The sequence below is a fragment of the Delphinapterus leucas genome, chromosome 2, assembly GCF_059928025.1.
Source record: "Delphinapterus leucas isolate spDelLeu-1000000601 "Yukka" chromosome 2, BTC_Dleu_Yukka2, whole genome shotgun sequence".
NCBI lineage: Eukaryota > Metazoa > Chordata > Mammalia > Artiodactyla > Monodontidae > Delphinapterus > Delphinapterus leucas.
Window position 1 is genome coordinate 143,874,511 of NC_143130.1, and position 19,791 is coordinate 143,894,301.

Consider the following 19,791-nt stretch of genomic DNA (forward strand, 5'->3'; position numbering starts at 1 on the left):
TTCTGATGTGGAGTCATCCTGGTATTCCTGAGATAAATCCTATTTGGTCACGTATTTTAAAATACACCATCGGATTTGGTAGCTAGTATTTTTAACTGTGAATATATATTCATAAACAAAATGGGCCTTTTTTCTTCATTTTCATCTGGTTTTGAAATCAACATTAGCCTTAAATTCTATTTTGTCAATAGTTAAGATTGCAATCTGGGCTTTTGGGTTCATATTTGTCTGGCATATACTTTTTTCTTTTTTTGGCAAGAGCTTTATTCAGATATGGTTCACATACCATACAATTCATCTATTTAAAGTGTACTATTCAATGGTTTTTAACATGCTCAGAGTTGTGCAACCATAACCACAATCAATTTTAGAATATTTTCATCACCCCCAAAAGAAATCCTATACCCTTTAGCTATCATTCACACCCTCTCATTCCCCCCCGCACCTCCCAGCCCTAGGCAACCACTATATATATATATATGTTCTCTTTATAGATTTCACTATTCTGAACATTTGATGTAGATGGACTCATACAACATGTGGTCTTTCGTGGCTTTTTTTTTTTTTTTTTTTTTTTGCGGTACGCGGGCCTCCCACTGCTGTGGCTTCTCCCTTTGCGGAGCACAGGCTCCGGACACGCAGGCTCAGCGGCCACGGCTCACGGGCCCAGCCGCTCCGCGGCATGTGGGATCTTCCCGGACCGGGGCACGAACCCGTGTCCCCTGCATCGGCAGGCGGACTCTCAACCACTGTGCCACCAGGGAAGCCCTTGTGGCTATTTTTAGTTAGCATGTTTTCAAGATTCATCTAAGCTGCAGCTTGTATTAGTATTTCATGCCTTTTTATGGATGAATAATATTCCATTGTACGTATATACTTTTACCCATTCATCAGTTGACAGGACATTTGGATTTCCACCTTTCGGTTATTATGAATACTGTTATGAACATTCATGTACAAGTTTCTGTGCGGACTGTTTTCAACACTCGTCAGCGTATGCCTAGGAGTGGAACTGCTGTATCAAATAGCAACTGTTTAATCATTTGAGGAACTGCCAGACTGCAACTATACCATTTTGCATTCCTAACAGCAGTATATGAAGCTTTCTATTTCTCTACACCCTCACCAATATTTTTTTATTATACTCACCCTAGTGGGTGTGAAATGGTATCTCATTGTGGTTTCAATTTGCACTTCCCTAATGACTAATGACGTTAAACATCTTTTTTTGTGTTTACTGACCGTTTGTATATCTTCTTTGGAGAGATGGCTATTCAGATCCTTTGACCAGTCAAAAAATTGGTGTCTTATTATATTTTTAATAGATTTGTTTTTTCTTTTTTTTCTGGCGGCGCCACATGTGGGATCTTAGTTCCCTGACCAGGGACTGAACTTGCACACCCCGCAGTGAAAGCATGGAGTCCCAACCACTGGACCGCCAGGGAAGTCACTGGGTGGTCTTATTACTGAGGGGCAAGTTTTTTTGATTTTTTTAAAATAAGTTGATACAAGTTCTTATCTATTATTTGCAAATATTTTCTACCATTCTGTGGGTTGGTCTACCTTTCCTCATCCTTTTATGTTTTAATTTATGCCTTTAAGTGAATCTTATTTATTGCTTTTATTTTTTAATCTTTTAAAAACTTTTATTTTTAAAGGTTTTCACTTAAAATTTTTCAATATAGGATCTCCTGTAATTGGTGAGTTTAATCCGCTTATACCATTTTCCCCATGGTCAAATGCATTGGGTAACCTGTCAGTTCATTTTTCTCCCTGGACATCTCCCTCCCCATAGCTCATCCTCCTCCAATCTGGACTGAATACTGTGGGCCTGCTGCAAATGTTATCCTGCCACTATACTGGGTTGGGGCACTGATTTCTGGTATCTGTTGCCTCCCTTGATTTACTCCCTTATTTTTTGTGGACTACATCCTCCAGTAGACTTTTATTTATTTTTTCCTAGATGAGCCTTTTTTTGCCATAATTAACAATTTATTTATTTTGCAAGTGTTCATATTTAAGTTTTGGTTTTTTCTACTTCTTTTAACATCTTTATTGGATTATAATTGCTTTATAATGGTGTGTTTCTGCTTTATAACAAAGTGAATCAGCTATACATATACATATATCCCCATATCTCCTCTCTCTTGCAACTCTCTCCCACCCTCCCTATCCCACCCCTCTAGGTGGTCACAAAGCACAGAGCTGATCTCCCTGTGCTATGCGGCTGCTTCCCACTAGCTAGCTATTTTACATTTGGTAGTGTATATATCTACATGCCACTCTCTCACTTTGTCCCAGCTTACCCTTCCCCCTCCCCATGTCCTCAAGTCCATTCTCTAGTAGGTCTGCGTCTTTATTCCCAATTTTTTTTTAAGATTCCATATATATGTGTCAGCATATGGTATTTGTTTTTCTCTTTCTGACTTACTTCACTCTGTATGACAGACTCTAGGTCCATCCACCTCACTACAAATAACTCAATTTCGTTTCTTCTTATGGCTGAGTAATATTCCATTGTATATATGTGCCACATCTTCTTTATCCATTCATCTGTCGATGGACACTTAGGTTGCTTCCATGTCCTGGCTATTGTAAATAGAGCTGCATTGAACGTTGTGGTACATGACTCTTTTCGAATTATGGATTTCTCAGGGTATATGCCCAGTAGTGGGATTGCTGGGTTGTATGGTAGTTCTATTTTTAGTTTTTTAAGGAACCTCCATACTGTTCTCCATAGTGGCTGTATCAATTTACATTCCCACCAACAGTGCAAGAGGATTCCCTCTTCTCCACACCCTCTCCAGCATTTATTGTTTGTAGATTTTTTGATGATGGCCATTCTGACTGGTGTGAGGTGATACCTCATTGTAGTTTTGATTTGCATTTCTCTAATGATTAATGATGTTGAGCATTCTTTCATGTGTTTGTTGGCAATCTGTATATCTTCTTTGGAGAAATGCTGCATAGAAACTAAAGTTTAAAATGTTGTATGTCTTAAATGTTTTAAACTTCTCTTCATGTTTTAAACTTGAAGTATAAAACATGAGGGTAGTTTGGTCACAGAATTATAGGATGGAAAAGCAAGTATCTCCTGAAATCTAAATCTCTTTTATTTCCTAGGTTCAGCCATTGAGTTTGGTTAGCAACGAATACTGTTAGCTAAATAAATTTGGTTCCTGAGTTTCAGAGAGCAAGAAGGAAGTGTTCACTCAGCAAGGGATGTGTCAAAAAAATTTATTGTAATCCGAGTTTAGATTGAATAGTTTGAATCTACTGTAATCTTCATGAATTTGGAGAGCCTAAGTTCAGATAGCAGGAATATGTCCTCAGAACTTTGAAGGCATTGATCTACCATTTTTTGTCATCCAGATTTGCTGAGTCTAATGCAGATGTATTCTTGTTCCTAAGTGATTGTTTTTTACCCTCTCTTTGAAAACTTTTAAGATTTTCTCTTTATTCTTAGAGTTCTAAAACTTCACAGTGCTATGCCTTGGTGTGGGTCTTTTTCATTCATTACACTTGACACCCTTGTTGGGCCTTTCAACCTAAAGAATGAAGTTCTGGGATAGGCTCTTATGTTATTTCATTTTAATAATCCCTTCCTACCCCTTAAAAAGTTTTTTTTTTTTTCACTTTCTAACACCATCAGTCTGATATTAGACCCCTCCTGCAGCCTTTATCTTTTCTCTCACTTTCTGTCTCTTTCAGAGGTATTTCCTCACTTGCATCTTACAGCTCTAATAATTACTTCTGAATTTTAAATATTTTTAAGAGCTCTGCTGTTTTATAACTCCTGTTGCATTTCCTGTTATTGCATAAAGGCAGTGTCTCTGAAAGTCTTTTTTACCAACTTTTCCCACTTACAACATAGTCAGCATTGTCTCATATCCTAAATATCTTGAAAACATGGTTTTTCATTTTAAACAGTCCTCTATCAAAAGATCAAAATGTATCAAAGATTTTAAGCAGCATGAGGCATTGTCAAATCTGTGTTTTCGATGTTCAGTCTAGTAGTAGGGAGAATGAACTGGAGCAGATAAGAGTCTGTAATCTAGGAGAGAAATGATGAAAGTCTTATCTAAGGCAGTAGTGCCGGGGTGGGGTAAAGTCAAAAGAACAGGCTGACAGATTTCAGGAGGTGGAATGGCACAGGACTTGGCGATTGACTGGTTAAGGGAAAAAGGAAAAGTACTATATTACCCTCAGGTTTATGGTTTGGACAATACCAAGAATAGCTGAATCTCTCCAAATAAGAAACGTGTATTTTTAATATATTTAATATAACAACAACTTACCTGTTGTTCAGTCTCATTTGAGTTAAGCTAAATCATATCTAAATATAAGTTACAAATGTTCTATAGAAAAATAAAAATTTCCCCCAGTGCTACAGTCTCAGAGATAAGATACCAAACCTTTAGAGGGATCAACTTTTTAATTAAGATTCTTTAGAGAAATATTTAAAAGGAAGGATGGAAAAATTAGCAGTAAACAAAAATTCAAGTTTAAAATTATGGATGGATGAAACACTATAGAAGAAAATTTTACCACAAAATATTGTAATATTTTGAAATAAAAAGTCATTCTACTATTATAAATACTTTTGTTTTTGTATATTCACTTTGAGTCTCAAAAAGCATTTTGCAAGGTAATTTCCTTTTCATCAGTGAAACACCTGGTTACTGTTTAACCAACAATATTAAAGTGTGGATGCAAATATTTACTAAATATACTTTTCTCAAATAAATGCAAATCACTATTTCTGAAAAGGTTTAATTCTACTTAAATTCATTAGAATATTTATATTTAAATATGCCAATGTAATCTATATGTATTAAGCAAGTAGGAGCTTCTCGAATGAAGAAACAGTCTGATTTGGTTTTATAAATAATGAAGATGATTTAAAATGTAAAAAATTGAGCTTAAAAAACACAGCCCAAACCACCTGTTTTATAAAGTCACACCAGCCATCTACTTCTAAAAAGCCTTTATCAAAGCTATTTCTTCAAACTCAACATTTACTAATTCAACAGATGGGTTTTTAAAATGAGGAATGTAATTTTACTTTCAACTCACTGATTACATACTCAAATGACGGCTTAAAAAAAATAATTTTGGAATACACAAAGACCTGAATTAAACCATTCTCAACATTTTTTCAGGACTGTTTGCTAACTGGCTTGTTTTTATTTACATATGAGCTTTAAACACGTCTACAACAGGTAGTACACAGAAATAATTATTTGCAACTATAAAACCTGTCAAGTAAACTCCCAATGTATCACTGCTTTTTCCTTTTCTTATAAGAATCATTACTATGAACTCGAACTCGCTGGTACACAGAGGATGCTATTTTCATGCTGTCTTTCTTTGTAAGCGTCTTCTCTACTGCTCCAGGTTTCCAAAGTAACAACTGTGCATCTTCTCCTCCAGTTAGCAAAGAATCATCCTGCATATTCCAACAGAAAGAACGGACTGTAGCAGCATGCCCTCCCTGAAGCCTCGTCACATGGACCAATCCTGATGTAGTACAGCTCATTATGTGAATAATTCCTGTGTTTGTTCCTCCAACTACAAACAATTTGTCTGTCTTTTCATGATATAGGCCGCCAATCAAATAGTCCAAAATCCCTTCTTTCATATTAATTACTTCTCTGACATCCGGGATGTTCAAACATGTAATTGGTTCATTGGTATCCAGATGATTAAGATCCCACCAGCAAAATCCTTCATCATGTGTCATGCAGTAAATCTGTTTATAATCTTTCCCAGACCAACCAATATAGCTTACTGATGAAACTGAGTTACAGGTTGTAACCAGTGCATCTTCTTCATTATCAACAGTAATATCAAATACATTTACCAGGCCGTCAGTTGAACCTGAGACTACCATGTTGGGATTGCTGGGATGGAAACATACTTGAGTGATATCATCACTATGTGTCTCTGAATATGCACCAAGTGGGTCTTTAGTAGTAGACAAATCCTGAGAATTAATTCTTGCATCCCAAAATACCAACAATGCATCATCATCAACTTTTTCTGTACCAGCACAAATGACATGATCATTACAGCTGATATCAAAACTGATAAAAATATTGGAAGGGTAACCCTTGAACAGCTGGACAGGTTTTTCACTGGCTAATCGAGCATCCCAACATTTTACAGTGCCATCAGTGCATGAGGAATACACGCTGTCACAGGAATTTGCAAACTTGACTCCATTAAGTCCAGGATATCCTCTAAATTCTCGTAGTACATTTAATCTTTCTTTATCATATATTCTGATTGATCCATTAGAACATAAAACAGCAACCAAGCTTCCTTTTTCTGCTTGTACAGTCTTTGATGTGTCTATGCCAAGCAGATAAGTAGGCTCTTTAGTTTCTGAGGAACGTTTAACAATGTTCAAATTAGCAAATTGTTCCTCAATCTTCTCCATATCAGGAGTGCATCCAAGGGTAGTAAAAATCTGTAATAAAAACAAAAATTAAAATTAAACCCAAAGCGTCTCTATATTGTGATTAAATCAAGAACATTTCCCTCTGAGAGCTGGCACAAAACAACAGAACTAAAATCTAATAGTTTAATCATTTCCCTACCATGATGTAACTAAAACTCAGTTGCCTACTTCTAATTCAATCACCTTTTATATACTGAATCTACTGACAGTAAGAGAATTTTAAAACATGTACATACCTTGCTTAGTAATTCCTTTCAGCTCAAACCTAATAATTGGTCCTACGCACAGTCCTCCACATTAGCCAGGATCTCCACTTTGAGATCATCTTCACCTGGTCCCAGCTGCCTTAACAACTATAGAATCTAAACATAGATGTGTTAGCAGAAAAATGGTCCCTCAAAGATGTTCATGCCATGGGGCTTCCCTGGTGGCGCAGTGGTTGAGAATCCGCCTGCCAATGCAGGGGATACAGGTTTGATCCCTGGTCTGGGAAGATCCCACGTGCCGTGGAGCAACTAAGCCTGTGCACCACAATTACTGAGCCTGTGCTCTAGAGCCTGTGAGCCACAATTACTGAGCCCGCGTGCCGCAACTACTGAAGCCCATGCACCTAGAGCCCGTGCTCCACAACAAGAGAAGACACCGCAATGAGAAGCACTGCAACGAAGAGTAGCCCCCGCTCGCCGCAACCAGAGAAAGCCCGCGCGCAGCAACGAAGACCCAACACAACCAGAAGTAAATAAATTCATTAAAAAAAAAAATGTTCATGCCTTAATCCCAGGAACCTATGAATATGTTAGGTCACGTGGCAAAGAGGAATTGAGGTTGTAAATGGAATTAAGGTTGCTAATCAGTTGACCTTAAAATAGGGAGATTATTCTAGATTATCTGGGTGGGCCCAAAGTAATCACCAGTGCCCTTAAAAGTACTGGTAGAAGAAGCAGGCAGAATATGAGAGTCAGAGGGAGATGTTACTATGGAAGAAAGGTTCAGAGAGACACACTGCTGATTTGGGTAAAGGAGGCCAATAATTGGGTGGCCTCTAGAAAGCTGAAAAGGCAAGGAAACAGCCTCCTTTAGAGCTTCCATGTGAAAGCGCAGCCTTGCTAACACCCTGATTTTAGCCCATTGAGACCCATTTTGGACTTCTGACCTCCAGAGTTATAATAAATTTATGTTGTTTTGAGCCACCAAGTTTGCAGTAATTTGTTACAGCAGCAATAAAAAAACTAATAGAGGTACCCAGTAGGAATTCTGGAGATGTGCTTCTCAGGCAGTAGCAGCTTGTAAATGTTGGAGATGCAATTTGAACTTAGGCATTCTGGCTTCAGGGACTCTGCTCTTAACCACCACGCTAGATTGCCTCTCAATGGTAGGTTGTATACAGAACAAGTTCAAGGCCAGAAAAATATGCATGCCTAGTGACTTTATCACAAACTTTTCTATCTTGCTTTCACCAATGAATATTCTAGCCTGCCTCACAAATTCACATTTTCATTCTTAAGATGAAATGCTTTTTTTTCTGTTGCTTTAGTGATAGCGTTTTAACCGTCTGTCTTTTCGTCTTTACAAGGAGAAATGAACACTAATTCAAGAGTTGTTAGAAGGATTAACTGAAATAACGTGTCTGGCATATCATGATACACATTCAACAAATGTTACATAAAAATGACCAGTATTACCATTATCAATACCACTAACACCACATGGGGAAGAATTTGGATCTATCAGAGTGGCTCCAAACAAAACAATTAAACCAAAAGGCAAAAAATATTTAAAAGTTGCATTGGGGTTCAAAAAAAGAATAAGCATCCTCCCAAACTTTAAATTTCGACTATTTAAAAACTTACAAAAGTTGAAAGAGTAGTACAACGAACACACACACACATAGCCTTTCACCTCCGAGGTTCAACAACTTGCTTTCTTCTATCTCTATAAGCACACACACACACATTTTTTGATGAACTATTTGAAAGTTAACTGCAGACAAAATATCGCTTCATTTCTAAATACTTTAACACAGAGCACCTCCCTAATCTTTTGTTTTCTTAACACTGAATTTTTTTTAAAGTCCAGGCCAGTTGTCTGATAATATGCCCCATATTCTGGATTTTTCTAATTGTTTCCTCCTCATGATTAGATTCCAGTTTAATACTGTTATCAGGGATAAAATTTAGGTGATGCTGGGTACTTTTTTTTTTGGCTGCATTGCGTCTTCGTTGCTGTGTGCGGGCTTTCTCTAGTTGCAGCAAGCGGGGGCTACTCTTCGTTGCGGTGCGCAGGCTTCTCATTGTGGTGGGTTCTCTTGTTGCAGTGCACAGGCTCTAGGCACGTGGGCTTCAGTAGTTGTAGCACACAGGCTCAGTAGTTGTGGCACGCGGGCTTCAGTAGTTGTGGCACGTGAGCTCAGTAGTTGTGGCTCATGGGTTCTAGAGCGCAGGCTCAAATTGTGGTGCATGGGCTTAGTTGCTCCGCAGCATGTGGGATCTTCCTGGGCCAGGGATTGAACCCATGGCCTCTGCATTGGCAGGCAGATTCTTAACCACTGCGCCACCAGGGAAGCCCTGGGTACTTCCTATTGCATCACATCATAGAGACTCACAATAACAAGTTTGATCACTTACTTAAATTCTTCTTGGTGCCCAAACTGTCCCCAACTTGACCACTGAGAAACTCCTCAGGCAGCCAGCTTCTGTGTGCTTTTGATATGTCATTATCACAATTAGTATGTAAGCCCTAAATGGAACAACTCTGTATAAGAATAAGTCTGAAAATGGTGAGCATGCTTCAAGTATTCTGAGACTAAATGACCATTTATCTCTACAGCATAACTGTTGGTTTTACAACCAGATAGGCTAAAATGGCCTTCTCTCCTTAAACATGTCATGCTTGCTTCTGTCTCAGGACTGCAGCAATAGCTGCTTCTCTGCCTGGAATACTTTCTGTACCTTTTGTGTAACTCCTTCCTGTTATTCAGGTCTCAATATGTTATCTCCCCAGAGAGAGCTTCCCTGATCAACCAACCTAAAGTAGCCTGTCACCCCCCTATCATACTGCCCATTTTATTAATTAAAAAATTAAAAACGCTTAATTATGAAATATTTCAAATATACAAAGAAGTGTAGAAAAAAGGAAACAGACACCCAAGTATTGTACATATTACCCAGATTTAACATTTTGCCATATTTGCCTCAGTTTTTTATTTAAAGAAATGAAACTTTATAGACACAACTCCTATGGTTAAGAAATTTTTTAAGTGGCATCACAATTATATGTATCTTTGTTGCAATTTGCTCTTTTCACTCAATATTTTTTAAAAACCTGATTTTACTGGTGAGGTGAACTTATTACCTGACTCTTTCTTGCTTTTTTGTTATCAATATGATTGTTGAATAAATGACTGAATAATTGATTCAACTTTCATGCATTAAGAGCTGAAGAGTTCTTCCAGGAGAAACAGAATAAATCTAAAATGATATTGCATCTGTCTGTGTGTTTGCAGGGGGAGCTGTGCTTATGGAAATTAGTAAAATAATGGCATTCTTTTTTTTTTTTTTTTTTTTTTTTTTTTGCGGTACGCGGGCCTCTCACTGTTGTGGCCTCTCCCGTCACGGAGCACAGGCTCCGGACGCACAGGCCCAGCCGCTCCGCGGCATGTGGGATCTTCCCGGACCGGGGCACAAACCCGCGTCCCCTGCATCGGCAGGCGGACTCTCAACCACTGTGCCACCAGGGAAACCCTGGCATTCTTTAGCAGTACTTTAAATAAAGTACAAAAAGGAAATATAGACAAAGAATTTGTATCTGTGAAAAAAAACTTATTTAACTTAATTTTTTTTTACTACAAGCTCTTCAAATACATCCTAAAATGTGTGTTCACTTAAGAGTGTACTGCCTATACACTTCAAGGAAAAATCCTTTTTAATTCCAGATAGAAACAACTGCCCATTCTTGAAATACTAGTCAAAGTATTAATGAGATTACAAAAGAAACAATTCTTTGCTACTGCTTCATATTGATCTCTGCATATTAAATATCAGATTTTAAACAATAAGAAAGTTTAATGTGACTTTTAAGCTAATAGTAAGTTATAGGACTATGACTATGCACTGCTACCCCCAAGCAGGATAGTAGTGCAGTACTCCTTCCCTCCACAGTGCTGCCTGGAGAGTCTGTTTCACACTGGAACAGTCCCCTGCAAGGATTCTGGGGATTGATGAGGCAGGCAGAGTGGGCCCAGATGGAACGCTACAACAAACACTTTTAAGACAGTAGTAATGGTAACAATCTCAATGGTTCTCCACCTGACACACTGTTTAAATGCAGCATAGTACTTCAAAAAAAAAGATAGATGTTAGAAGGTAGGTAGCTCCTACAACACTCTCATGCTATAGAGTTCATATTCATTTGTTCATAGATACAAAGAGTAAAATAGTTTAATCTCTTAGGGAAAAGATGAAAACCTCTGGCTTATGCTTTAACACATTAATATGCAAGTGAATCATATTTGAAATATAACTTCCAAGGCTACATAGTTAATTTTAATTTAATATACTAATGGATCATTCTAAAATGATGAATAAACCCTTTTACTTCTATGTATGCCCTTCTCTGTGTTTTCTTTGTATGACCCACTTCCCAGTCCTCAAGATAAGCCGTAGGCTCTCTTTTCTTATCACCTGACATTCTCACAAGGCAACCTCATTGACATTCATGTTTTCAAGTGCCACCTAAGTGCCAATGAGCTCATCTATTTACAAGTCCATATTTCCAAGTGTCTACTAGCCATTTCTCCTCGAACATGTCCCACTACACCTCAAAGTAAAACTGATTATTTATGCCCCCACCAACCTTCTCCTTAAAAACAAAGTCAGAATATGCTTCTCAATGTTCTCCATGTTGGTCAATGGTATTGGCACCATGACAACACTCTGATCCACCCAGTTCTCTAAGCCAGAACCTCTGGGGAATATCCAACTCTCCTACTCAGGGCTCTCTTCCAATCCATTTCTTTTTTCTTTTTCTTTTTTGTTATTAACATCTTTATTGGAGTATAACTGCTTTACAATGGTGTGTTAGTTTCTGCTTTATAACAAAGTGAATCAGCTATACATATACATATATCCCCATATCTCCTCCCTCTTGCGTTTCCCTCCCACCCTCCCTATCGCCCCCCCTCTCGGTGGTCACAAAGCACCGAGCTGATCTCCCTTCCAAGCCATTTCTAAATCTCACTTCTGCTGAAGGCTACTAAGAGTATATTGAACTATAAGGTTCAATCTATTTCTGTAGATCAAAACAATACTGACAACTTCATATAGTTCAACCTAACAAAAAACATATAAAGAAAACAAATAAGATTATCCATAATTTTAATCTTTTCTCTATTTATTTCTGTTAGATGCATAAAAGGAAGCTTAGTTAGCATTCTAGATCTCAACAGGCTAGTGAGAGCTGAGGATGTAGAGTGAGCCTTTCTTATATTAATACACACACACACACACACACACACACACACACAAATGAAAGAGGGGACAAAAAGAGAGGGACGGAAAAGAGTACTAAAGCAAAGCGTAGGGAGGAGAAAAGAAGAGAAATGAAGATAAGCCAAAAGAGAACAGCAGAGAAAAGAGAAAGTAATGGATGGAGTTACCGCCACTACCTGTTGGATCATATTACAGTTCTTACTTTCCCAACACTGACATGAGACAAGGATAAGAGGTCCAGGTAAAAGAAGTTTAGTAGAGTCTAAAGCTATGTTGGTTCACTTGGCTAAAGAGTTTTCATTAAAAAAAATTCCTTGTCCTTGAGTTAGTAGATGTAGCGAGCAACCATAACCCAATTTAAATATTGGCCTAACTGTTCTGAAAAAATTACTAATATCTCATCTTGACCCACCTGGTACAGATCAGGAAATAGCAGACTCCCAGCAGTGTCCTGGCATTGAGCCGCCACCACTGCTGTTGTGGTCTTTACTGGGATACAGAATTCTCATGTCTGAATATAATGCAGTAGCTGGAAGACGTTTAGAAAGACACCCTAAAACAAACACCTTGGGCTAAGCTTCAAGGGGGTGAAAATATTAACTTCTTGGTGAACTTGAAACACATTAGAAGGGAAATGCTGACTAATCTCTAATCTGAAGAACTGTCCTTAGGTAATAAAGAGTTAGTTACTTGATAACAAAATCCCTAAACATAAGTATTTCTTTTGTGGCTTTTGCCTTAGTAAAATTTAAGTTATCTTTATCAATCAAAATATTCTTTCATTTTACTTCCTATTAAAATAAACCCAATAAAATGTTATTTCTATATATAAAGTACATCCTAAATACATCTAGCTGCAACTAGGTGTTGCTCCTATTCCTGAATTGGCCAAGTTTGAATATGAAATCTGAAGGACAGCCTAGGTAGCTTAAATCATTCCATGATGGAAGAGGAAGTAGCTTTCTTTCTCATTTAAACAAGAGGAAAAAATGCATTAAACGAAAACACACATTTTATACCTATTTAGAAACTACTGATTACAAAAGGCACTATACTAAAAGTCTTTGGCATATTACTTTGTAGGAAGTCAGAAATGAGCAGTATCCTTAGAAACAGATATATTTCTGTCTTTCAGGTATGGATAAATGTTCATTATACTTGAAAGATCTGACAGCATAAGCAACAAATACTATTACATTTTTACTACTAAAGAATAAGAGTTGTATTTGAACTGTACATTGGATAAAGGACTAGTTTTCTTTTGAAACAATTTAACAGACTTGGGTCAGAAAAACTAATTCCCCACAGCTAATTTAATACTGCCCACTGACCGCAAGGAACTAGCTCTGATGATTGCACAATGCAGAGATTCGGCTAATATCCCCAATGCAGGGAGAAGCTAAATGGGAAAAGTCATTCAGGAATGGGCTCTAATAACTTCACAATCCACACTTATAATTTAACTACAATAATGCTAACATATCTATCAAATTGGGCTAGGATGATTGAGTCTCACAGAGAAGAAAATAATCATAATTGGAGTTCAACAAATGCTAGGCGGTGTGCTAGAAACCTACTGATACATCTAATTTTTTTACCCTAATCATTTAACCCTATGAGACAGGTATTATTATCACCATTTTTCAGAGGAAATTGAAGTTCAGAGAAACTAACTTGCCAATGCTCTCATAGGTAATAACAGGGGGAGTTTGATTTGAAACCCAAATTGTAACTTTAAAACCTGTGAACCTGTGTTCATTTCAATTCTATGCTATTCCTTTTCCATGTAAGTACTAAAATATTAGTGTCAACTTTAATTAAGGAATATGCCTATTAGGCTTTGAGAGGAAGAATTACATATTAATTCTACATATAAGCAGAGGAGAAAGAAAGGGAGCAGGATGGGGGCTTCCCTGGTGGAGCAAGGTTAAGAATCCGCCTGCTAATGCAGGGGACACAGGTTCGAGCCCTGGTCCAGGAAGATCCCACATGCTGCCGAGCAACTAAGCCCGTGTGCCACAACTACTGAGCCTGCACCCTAGAGCCCACGCGCCTAGAGCTCATGCTCCTCAACAAGAGAAGCCACCACAATGAGAAGACTGCGCACCGCAACGAACAGTAGCCCCCGTTCACCACAACTAGAGAAAGCCTGCACACAGCAACGAAGACCCAATGCAGCCAAAAATAAATAAATAAATAAATTTATTTTAAAAAAAGGGAGCAGGATGATTGAAAAAACACATAAACACAGAAAAAGGTTACAGTAAGCAGCCATCGCTTTTAATTCTTTTGTGTCCCGTTTTTTATTATGGAATTTGTATGGAATAAAGAATAGTAAAAGAAACCCCTATGCAACCCATTATCCACCACGAACAATTACATTCCTCAAAACTTATTATTAGTAGTGGAGGCATCAAACATACGTATTTTATTTGAAGGGCAATTAAGAAACTGTGGAGGACATCTAGTATGATGGAACCCCTCCAACTCACCCCTCTTCCCCCTCCATGTGGCATCAACATTGTTTCAGTTGCCTGTAGCACCAGGGATGGATCCTGATTAACCTAACCATAGTAATGCCATCCTTTTAAACCAGTAATTGTTCAGAAAACTTACATTTTTGCCAGTCCACGCATGTATTCCCCTCCTAACTACAATCTGTTCACATGTGGAATGCTAATTCTAAAGGGCACCCAATCCAACTGATGGAAAGAACTTTAATTCCATGTGTATAAGACTCAACATTTTCTGACTATTTAAGTCAATTTGCAGTGGAGTTTTTGTTAATGCAGCCAGGACCAGCCTAACTAATTAGAGATAATCAAATAAAGTCTTGGGTGTTATCACCAAGTACTGACTTAATGTTAAGAGGCTCCTACAAATAAAGATTTAGGGAACATACTTTAAAAAGTCAAATGTCATTCATATTAAAGATGGGGACTTTGATCTTTTGTTCCCTTTAGAACATTCTATCCTCTCCCCTTTCCCACCTATTCCAAAAAATATGATACACAAAGGAATTGTCAGAAGACTATAAAAACCTATGCTCAGTAATAATGGTAGGATCCCTCATTCTAAAGACACCAACAAAACAAAACAAAAAAACAAACCTCTGAAATGCTACAATATTTTAAAACTTAATATAAAACTCTATCTGGTAAGTTTCTGTGTATTTTTAAAATTTATCTATATTTTTGAATTTCTAAAATAGTCCCATGGCTCAAAATTCAAAAGGTTCCAAAACTAATATCTTAGAACATTTCTGTCCTCAAGCCCCTTTCTTCTCCCAGGAGTCGTCAAATGTTACCAGTTTCTTATGAATGTTTTCAGAGATTGTCAATTTGGAAATAATGCAGTGAAGTAATTTTCAGCTTGTCAATAATCTGTCAGTGTGGTACAATAAAAAAGCAATACGTTTAAGAAAAAAACATACTAATTTCAAGCCCTTGTTCTACCACAAACTAGCAAAGTCATCATTGTACAAATTAACCCAACCTCAGTTTCTTCATCTTTAAAATGGGGATAGAAATGGACATACTTGATATTGAGCACCTTTTATAGCTAAGTACAGTGCTAAATGCTGGAGATTCAGATGAGAAACATACTTGCTGTCTTCAAGAAGTTAGGAGAAAGACCAGTAAACAATTACACTATAGGGTGATGGTACAAGGACAGAGATAATCAGAGGATGACACAGGAACACAACGCAGAAGGATGTAGTGGGCATAATTCTTGGCATGAAGAAAATAAGCAAATATTGATTTCCTTTCTTTCTAATAACTTCATTTGATTTGCCTTATTTCATTTCACATTCACATTTTAAAAAATACCATTCTACAGCTTTTAAAAATGAAAGCATTCTGTTACTTTTATATTAAAACTATTTTTAAAAAATGAAACAATATGCAAAATTTCATGAACATGAATGTCAAATCAGCAACTCTCAATTCTGAATAAACCACTGACATATCAAATTGAGTGGGTGCTTTTTTTTTTTTTTTTTTTTTGCGGTACGCGGGCCTCTCACTGTTCTGGCCTCTCCCATTGCGGAGCACAGGCTCCGGACGCGCAGGCTCAGCGGCCATGGCTCAAGGGCCCAGCCGCTCCGCGGGATGTGGGATCTTCCCGGACCGGGGCACGAACCCGTGTCCCCTGCATCGGCAGGCGGACTCTCAACCACTGCGCCACGAGGGAAGCCCGAGTGGGTGCTTTTTAAGATTTCATTTTTAATTTTTTAATGAAAAATACATTTCTAAAGAGCAAATGAACTTCAGTATGTTTTAGAAGATGATATAGTTTCACTGAAGTGAAAGAAGTTCTCAGTGAACTCCAAAATTCTTATCTTTTAGTTAGGTACCAATCAGAAAGGCTTAAGATCTACCCTATTAAAAATACCCTTGAATCTAAAAATATGTATATGTATAACGGATTCACTTTGCTGTATACCTGAAACTAACACAACATTGTAAATCAACTATACCCCCCCAAAAATTAAAACTACCCTTTGACCTCCTTGGACAAATGGCCTGAAATTGGGTCTGGACAGGGAAAATACAAGATGAGCCTACAGCATCAAATAGTGCCTGAAAGTAAAGTGCTTAAAAAAAAAAAAAAAAAAGACGCAAGAGCCAAGATCTCCCACTGGTCACTCTAGACCAGTTTGAGCAAAAAAGCAGCCAAACAATAAAATAAACACCCATGAATCCATACTGATAAAAATAAATGACTGAGTAAGTAAATAAATGAGGGAGAAGGGACATATCTTCCTTACAGAAAAATTCCCACTAATACAAGCAGATACAACCTCTTCCAGGAGGTGGAGCTCAGTTCTGCTCTTCTGGAGTATAGGCTGGACTTAATTACTTGCTTCCAAAGAACAGAGTATTGAAAGAGTAAAAGATAGTAAATTCAACTAGAGAAAATCAGAAGACACCACCTTAACCAACTGATCAAGGTCAGCATCTTTGGTAGTAAGTCATGTTGATTTCACTCGCCCTCTGATGTGATGTGATGAGAAAGATAGCTTACTTCTGTGGCATTCATCTCAAAAATTCATAACCCCAGCCTAATCTTGAGAAAACGTCAAACAAACTCAACTGAGGGACAATCTACAAATACCTGGCTAGTACTCTTCAAGTTTCAATGTCGTGTTGGCAGAGCATTTGGAAGCAGTAGCTGCTAATGTCTAATGTCATGTGCTAGTGGCAAAGTCAGTGGCAAATGGGAAAAATCTAATGTTAGCTACAAAAGTTCTATACTGGACATTAAAGAACAGTCCTTCATATGCACTACCAGTATGCCCTAGAGAAATCAATACCTTGGGATAAAAAGCATGCATTGGTTTTAACTTCTGCAGAACATTTCTAAGAAAACATTTATATCAAAAATTTAGAGGGCTTCCCTGGTGGCACAGTAGTTAAGAGTCCGCCTGCCGATGCAGGGGACACGGGTTCGTGCCCCAGTCCAGGAAGATCCCACATGCTGCAGAGCAGCTGGGCCCGTGAGCCATGGCTGCTGAGCCTGCGCGTCCGGAGCCTGTGCTCCGCAATGGGAGAGGCCACAGCAATGAGAGGCCCGCGTACCGCAAAAAAAAAAAAAAAAAAAAAATTTAGAGAAATTTGTGTGTATGTTTTAAACTGACACATAATTGGCCTTAAAACAATCTATCAAAGAACCATTTGTTTTAAATTGGGCAGAAGTGCTGCATATTTAGTGGAAGGTATGCTAAACTGACATCTGCTACAATTTCAATGTAATTTTAAATATCATATTCATTAATGACTGAGACAATGTCTTTGTAAATTAATCCTGGTTAGCAAGCCTGAATATACTATTCTTGTTCACACGAATGTTCAAGATACTGGTTGCAGCAACATATGGCACTTCATGCATTAAATACACTAACATTCTTAGGGAGAGCACAGTTTTTAAAGTGCAGGAATTTGTTACCAAGGAAAAGAGGGAGGGGGTGGGAAGGAATGACACACACACTCTCATGCAGTATGAGATTATCCTTCAGGTTCCAGATATAACATTCAAAGTATCTTTAAAAAACAAAGACATTTTCCTCAATAACATCTTGAGATATCCAGTTTCTCAAGTAAATCTTTCACCCAAAAGTCACTCTTTATAGTAAGTCTATGAATACCCAGCTTCTTTCAACAAGAACAATGAACTGCCTTTGCCTTTCCAAAACAACCAGCTGGTTAACCAAACAGAGAATAAACCAAACTTCTTCAGTCACCAGATGTCTTAATTTGGAACAGATAGTAGCAATGTGGAATAATCCAATTCTTGAATTGGTACTCTATGTTTACTACTTCTTTTTCTAATTCTCAATAGATGCTTTTAAAAATTAAGCAAATGCTCTCTGTAATAACTGCAAAAAAAAAGGGAAGGGGGAGGGGGAATAAAAAGAGTAATGACCTATAACAGAATGATGTTAACATTATCAAAGAACAATCCACTTGAATATTATGTTATAGTTAAAAACTGATAAGCAATATCATTAAATCCCTAGGACTTCCCTGGTGGTCCAGTGGCTAAGACTCCATGCTCCCAATGCAGGGGGCCCAGGTTTGATCCCCGGTCAGGGAACTAGATCCCACATGGAGCAACTAAAGATCCCGCATGCCACAACTAACACCTGGCGCAGCCAAATAAATAAATATTTTTTAAAAATCATTAAATCCCTATTCAATAATTCAGAAACGATTCTCAAATGGCCAACATGACAGGCCTAAAACACAGTGGATTTAGCAAAGTCCCTCCTCTCAACAAAGAGCAGTGGGGAGACAGACAGATAAATAGACAAATAACTAATTATAATAATGAAAATAGTGATAAGTATTATAAAAAATAATATTGGGTAAGGCAAGAAATGGGGCAGGAATAGCCTTTTAGATTTGGTCATTAAAGGCAAGCCTCTCTCATGAGGTGAGATTTGAGCCGATACCAGAATAAAATGAGGGAGCAAAGTATTGGACCGTGTGAACCAAGAGAAAAATAATGAAACGAAAATAAAACCAAAAATAAACAAATGGGACCTAATTAAACTTAAAAGCTTTTGCACAGCAAAAGAAACCATAAACAAAACGAAAATTCAACCCTTGAAATGGGAGAAAATATTTGCAATCGAAGCAACCGACAAGGGATTAATCTCAAAAATATGTAAATGGCTCATGCAGTTCAATATCAAAAAAACAAACAACCCAATCCAAAAATGGGCAGAAGATAATTTTCTCTCCTGGGCAGAGAAAAATAGCAAGTGGGCCAGTGTGGCTAACACTGAGTCAGAGAAAGAAAGTGGTGTAGGAAATAAGGTTGAAGAGGTAGCTGCAGTCAGATAAGAGCTTTGCAGGCCACGGTAAGGACTTCAGATTTTATTCTCAAGAGAGAAAGCAAGCCACTGCAGGTTGACAGCAGGTGAGAAACGTCTGTGAAGAGATTCCTCCAGCTGCTGACTGGAAAACAGACCCAGGGCAAGAATGAAAGTAGTAAAGAGGCTTGTGCACAATTTTGGGCAAGAGATACGAAAGTAGGGAGAAGTGGCTGGATTCAGGCCACAATTATGAAAGAGGAATAAACAGCATTTTCTCATTAGACTTCAAGAGGGGTATGAGAACAATTGTCAAAGATGATTCTTAGGTTTCTGGCCTCAGCCACAAAGTGAAGAGACCACTGGCATGTTACTTTTAGGATAATTACAAGCTTTCAGGATAATTACAAGATGATTAATTAGATAATTAGACAATTATCCAATTGTTTAAACAGTCTTTATAAACCACGGTATAGTAATACAATAAAATTATACACAGCAAAAGACAAAACAAAAACCCACAC

At 37.8% G+C, this 19,791-nt stretch overlaps 1 protein-coding gene across 4 annotated transcripts in view; it reads right to left on the reverse strand.

The window, feature by feature from the left end:
- Positions 1–574: 574 nt before the first annotated feature.
- WDR89 (WD repeat domain 89) overlaps positions 575–19,791 on the reverse strand; it is a 39,682-nt gene continuing 20,465 nt past the window's right edge. For all 4 annotated transcript variants that reach the window (XM_022570412.2, XM_022570409.2, XM_022570413.3 and 1 more), the window contains exon 3: positions 575–6,472. In XM_022570412.2, coding sequence (XP_022426120.1) covers positions 5,282–6,442 — 1,161 coding nt within the window. In that variant the 5' untranslated portion in view covers positions 6,443–6,472 and the 3' untranslated portion in view covers positions 575–5,281. The remainder of the gene's footprint in view (positions 6,473–19,791) is intronic.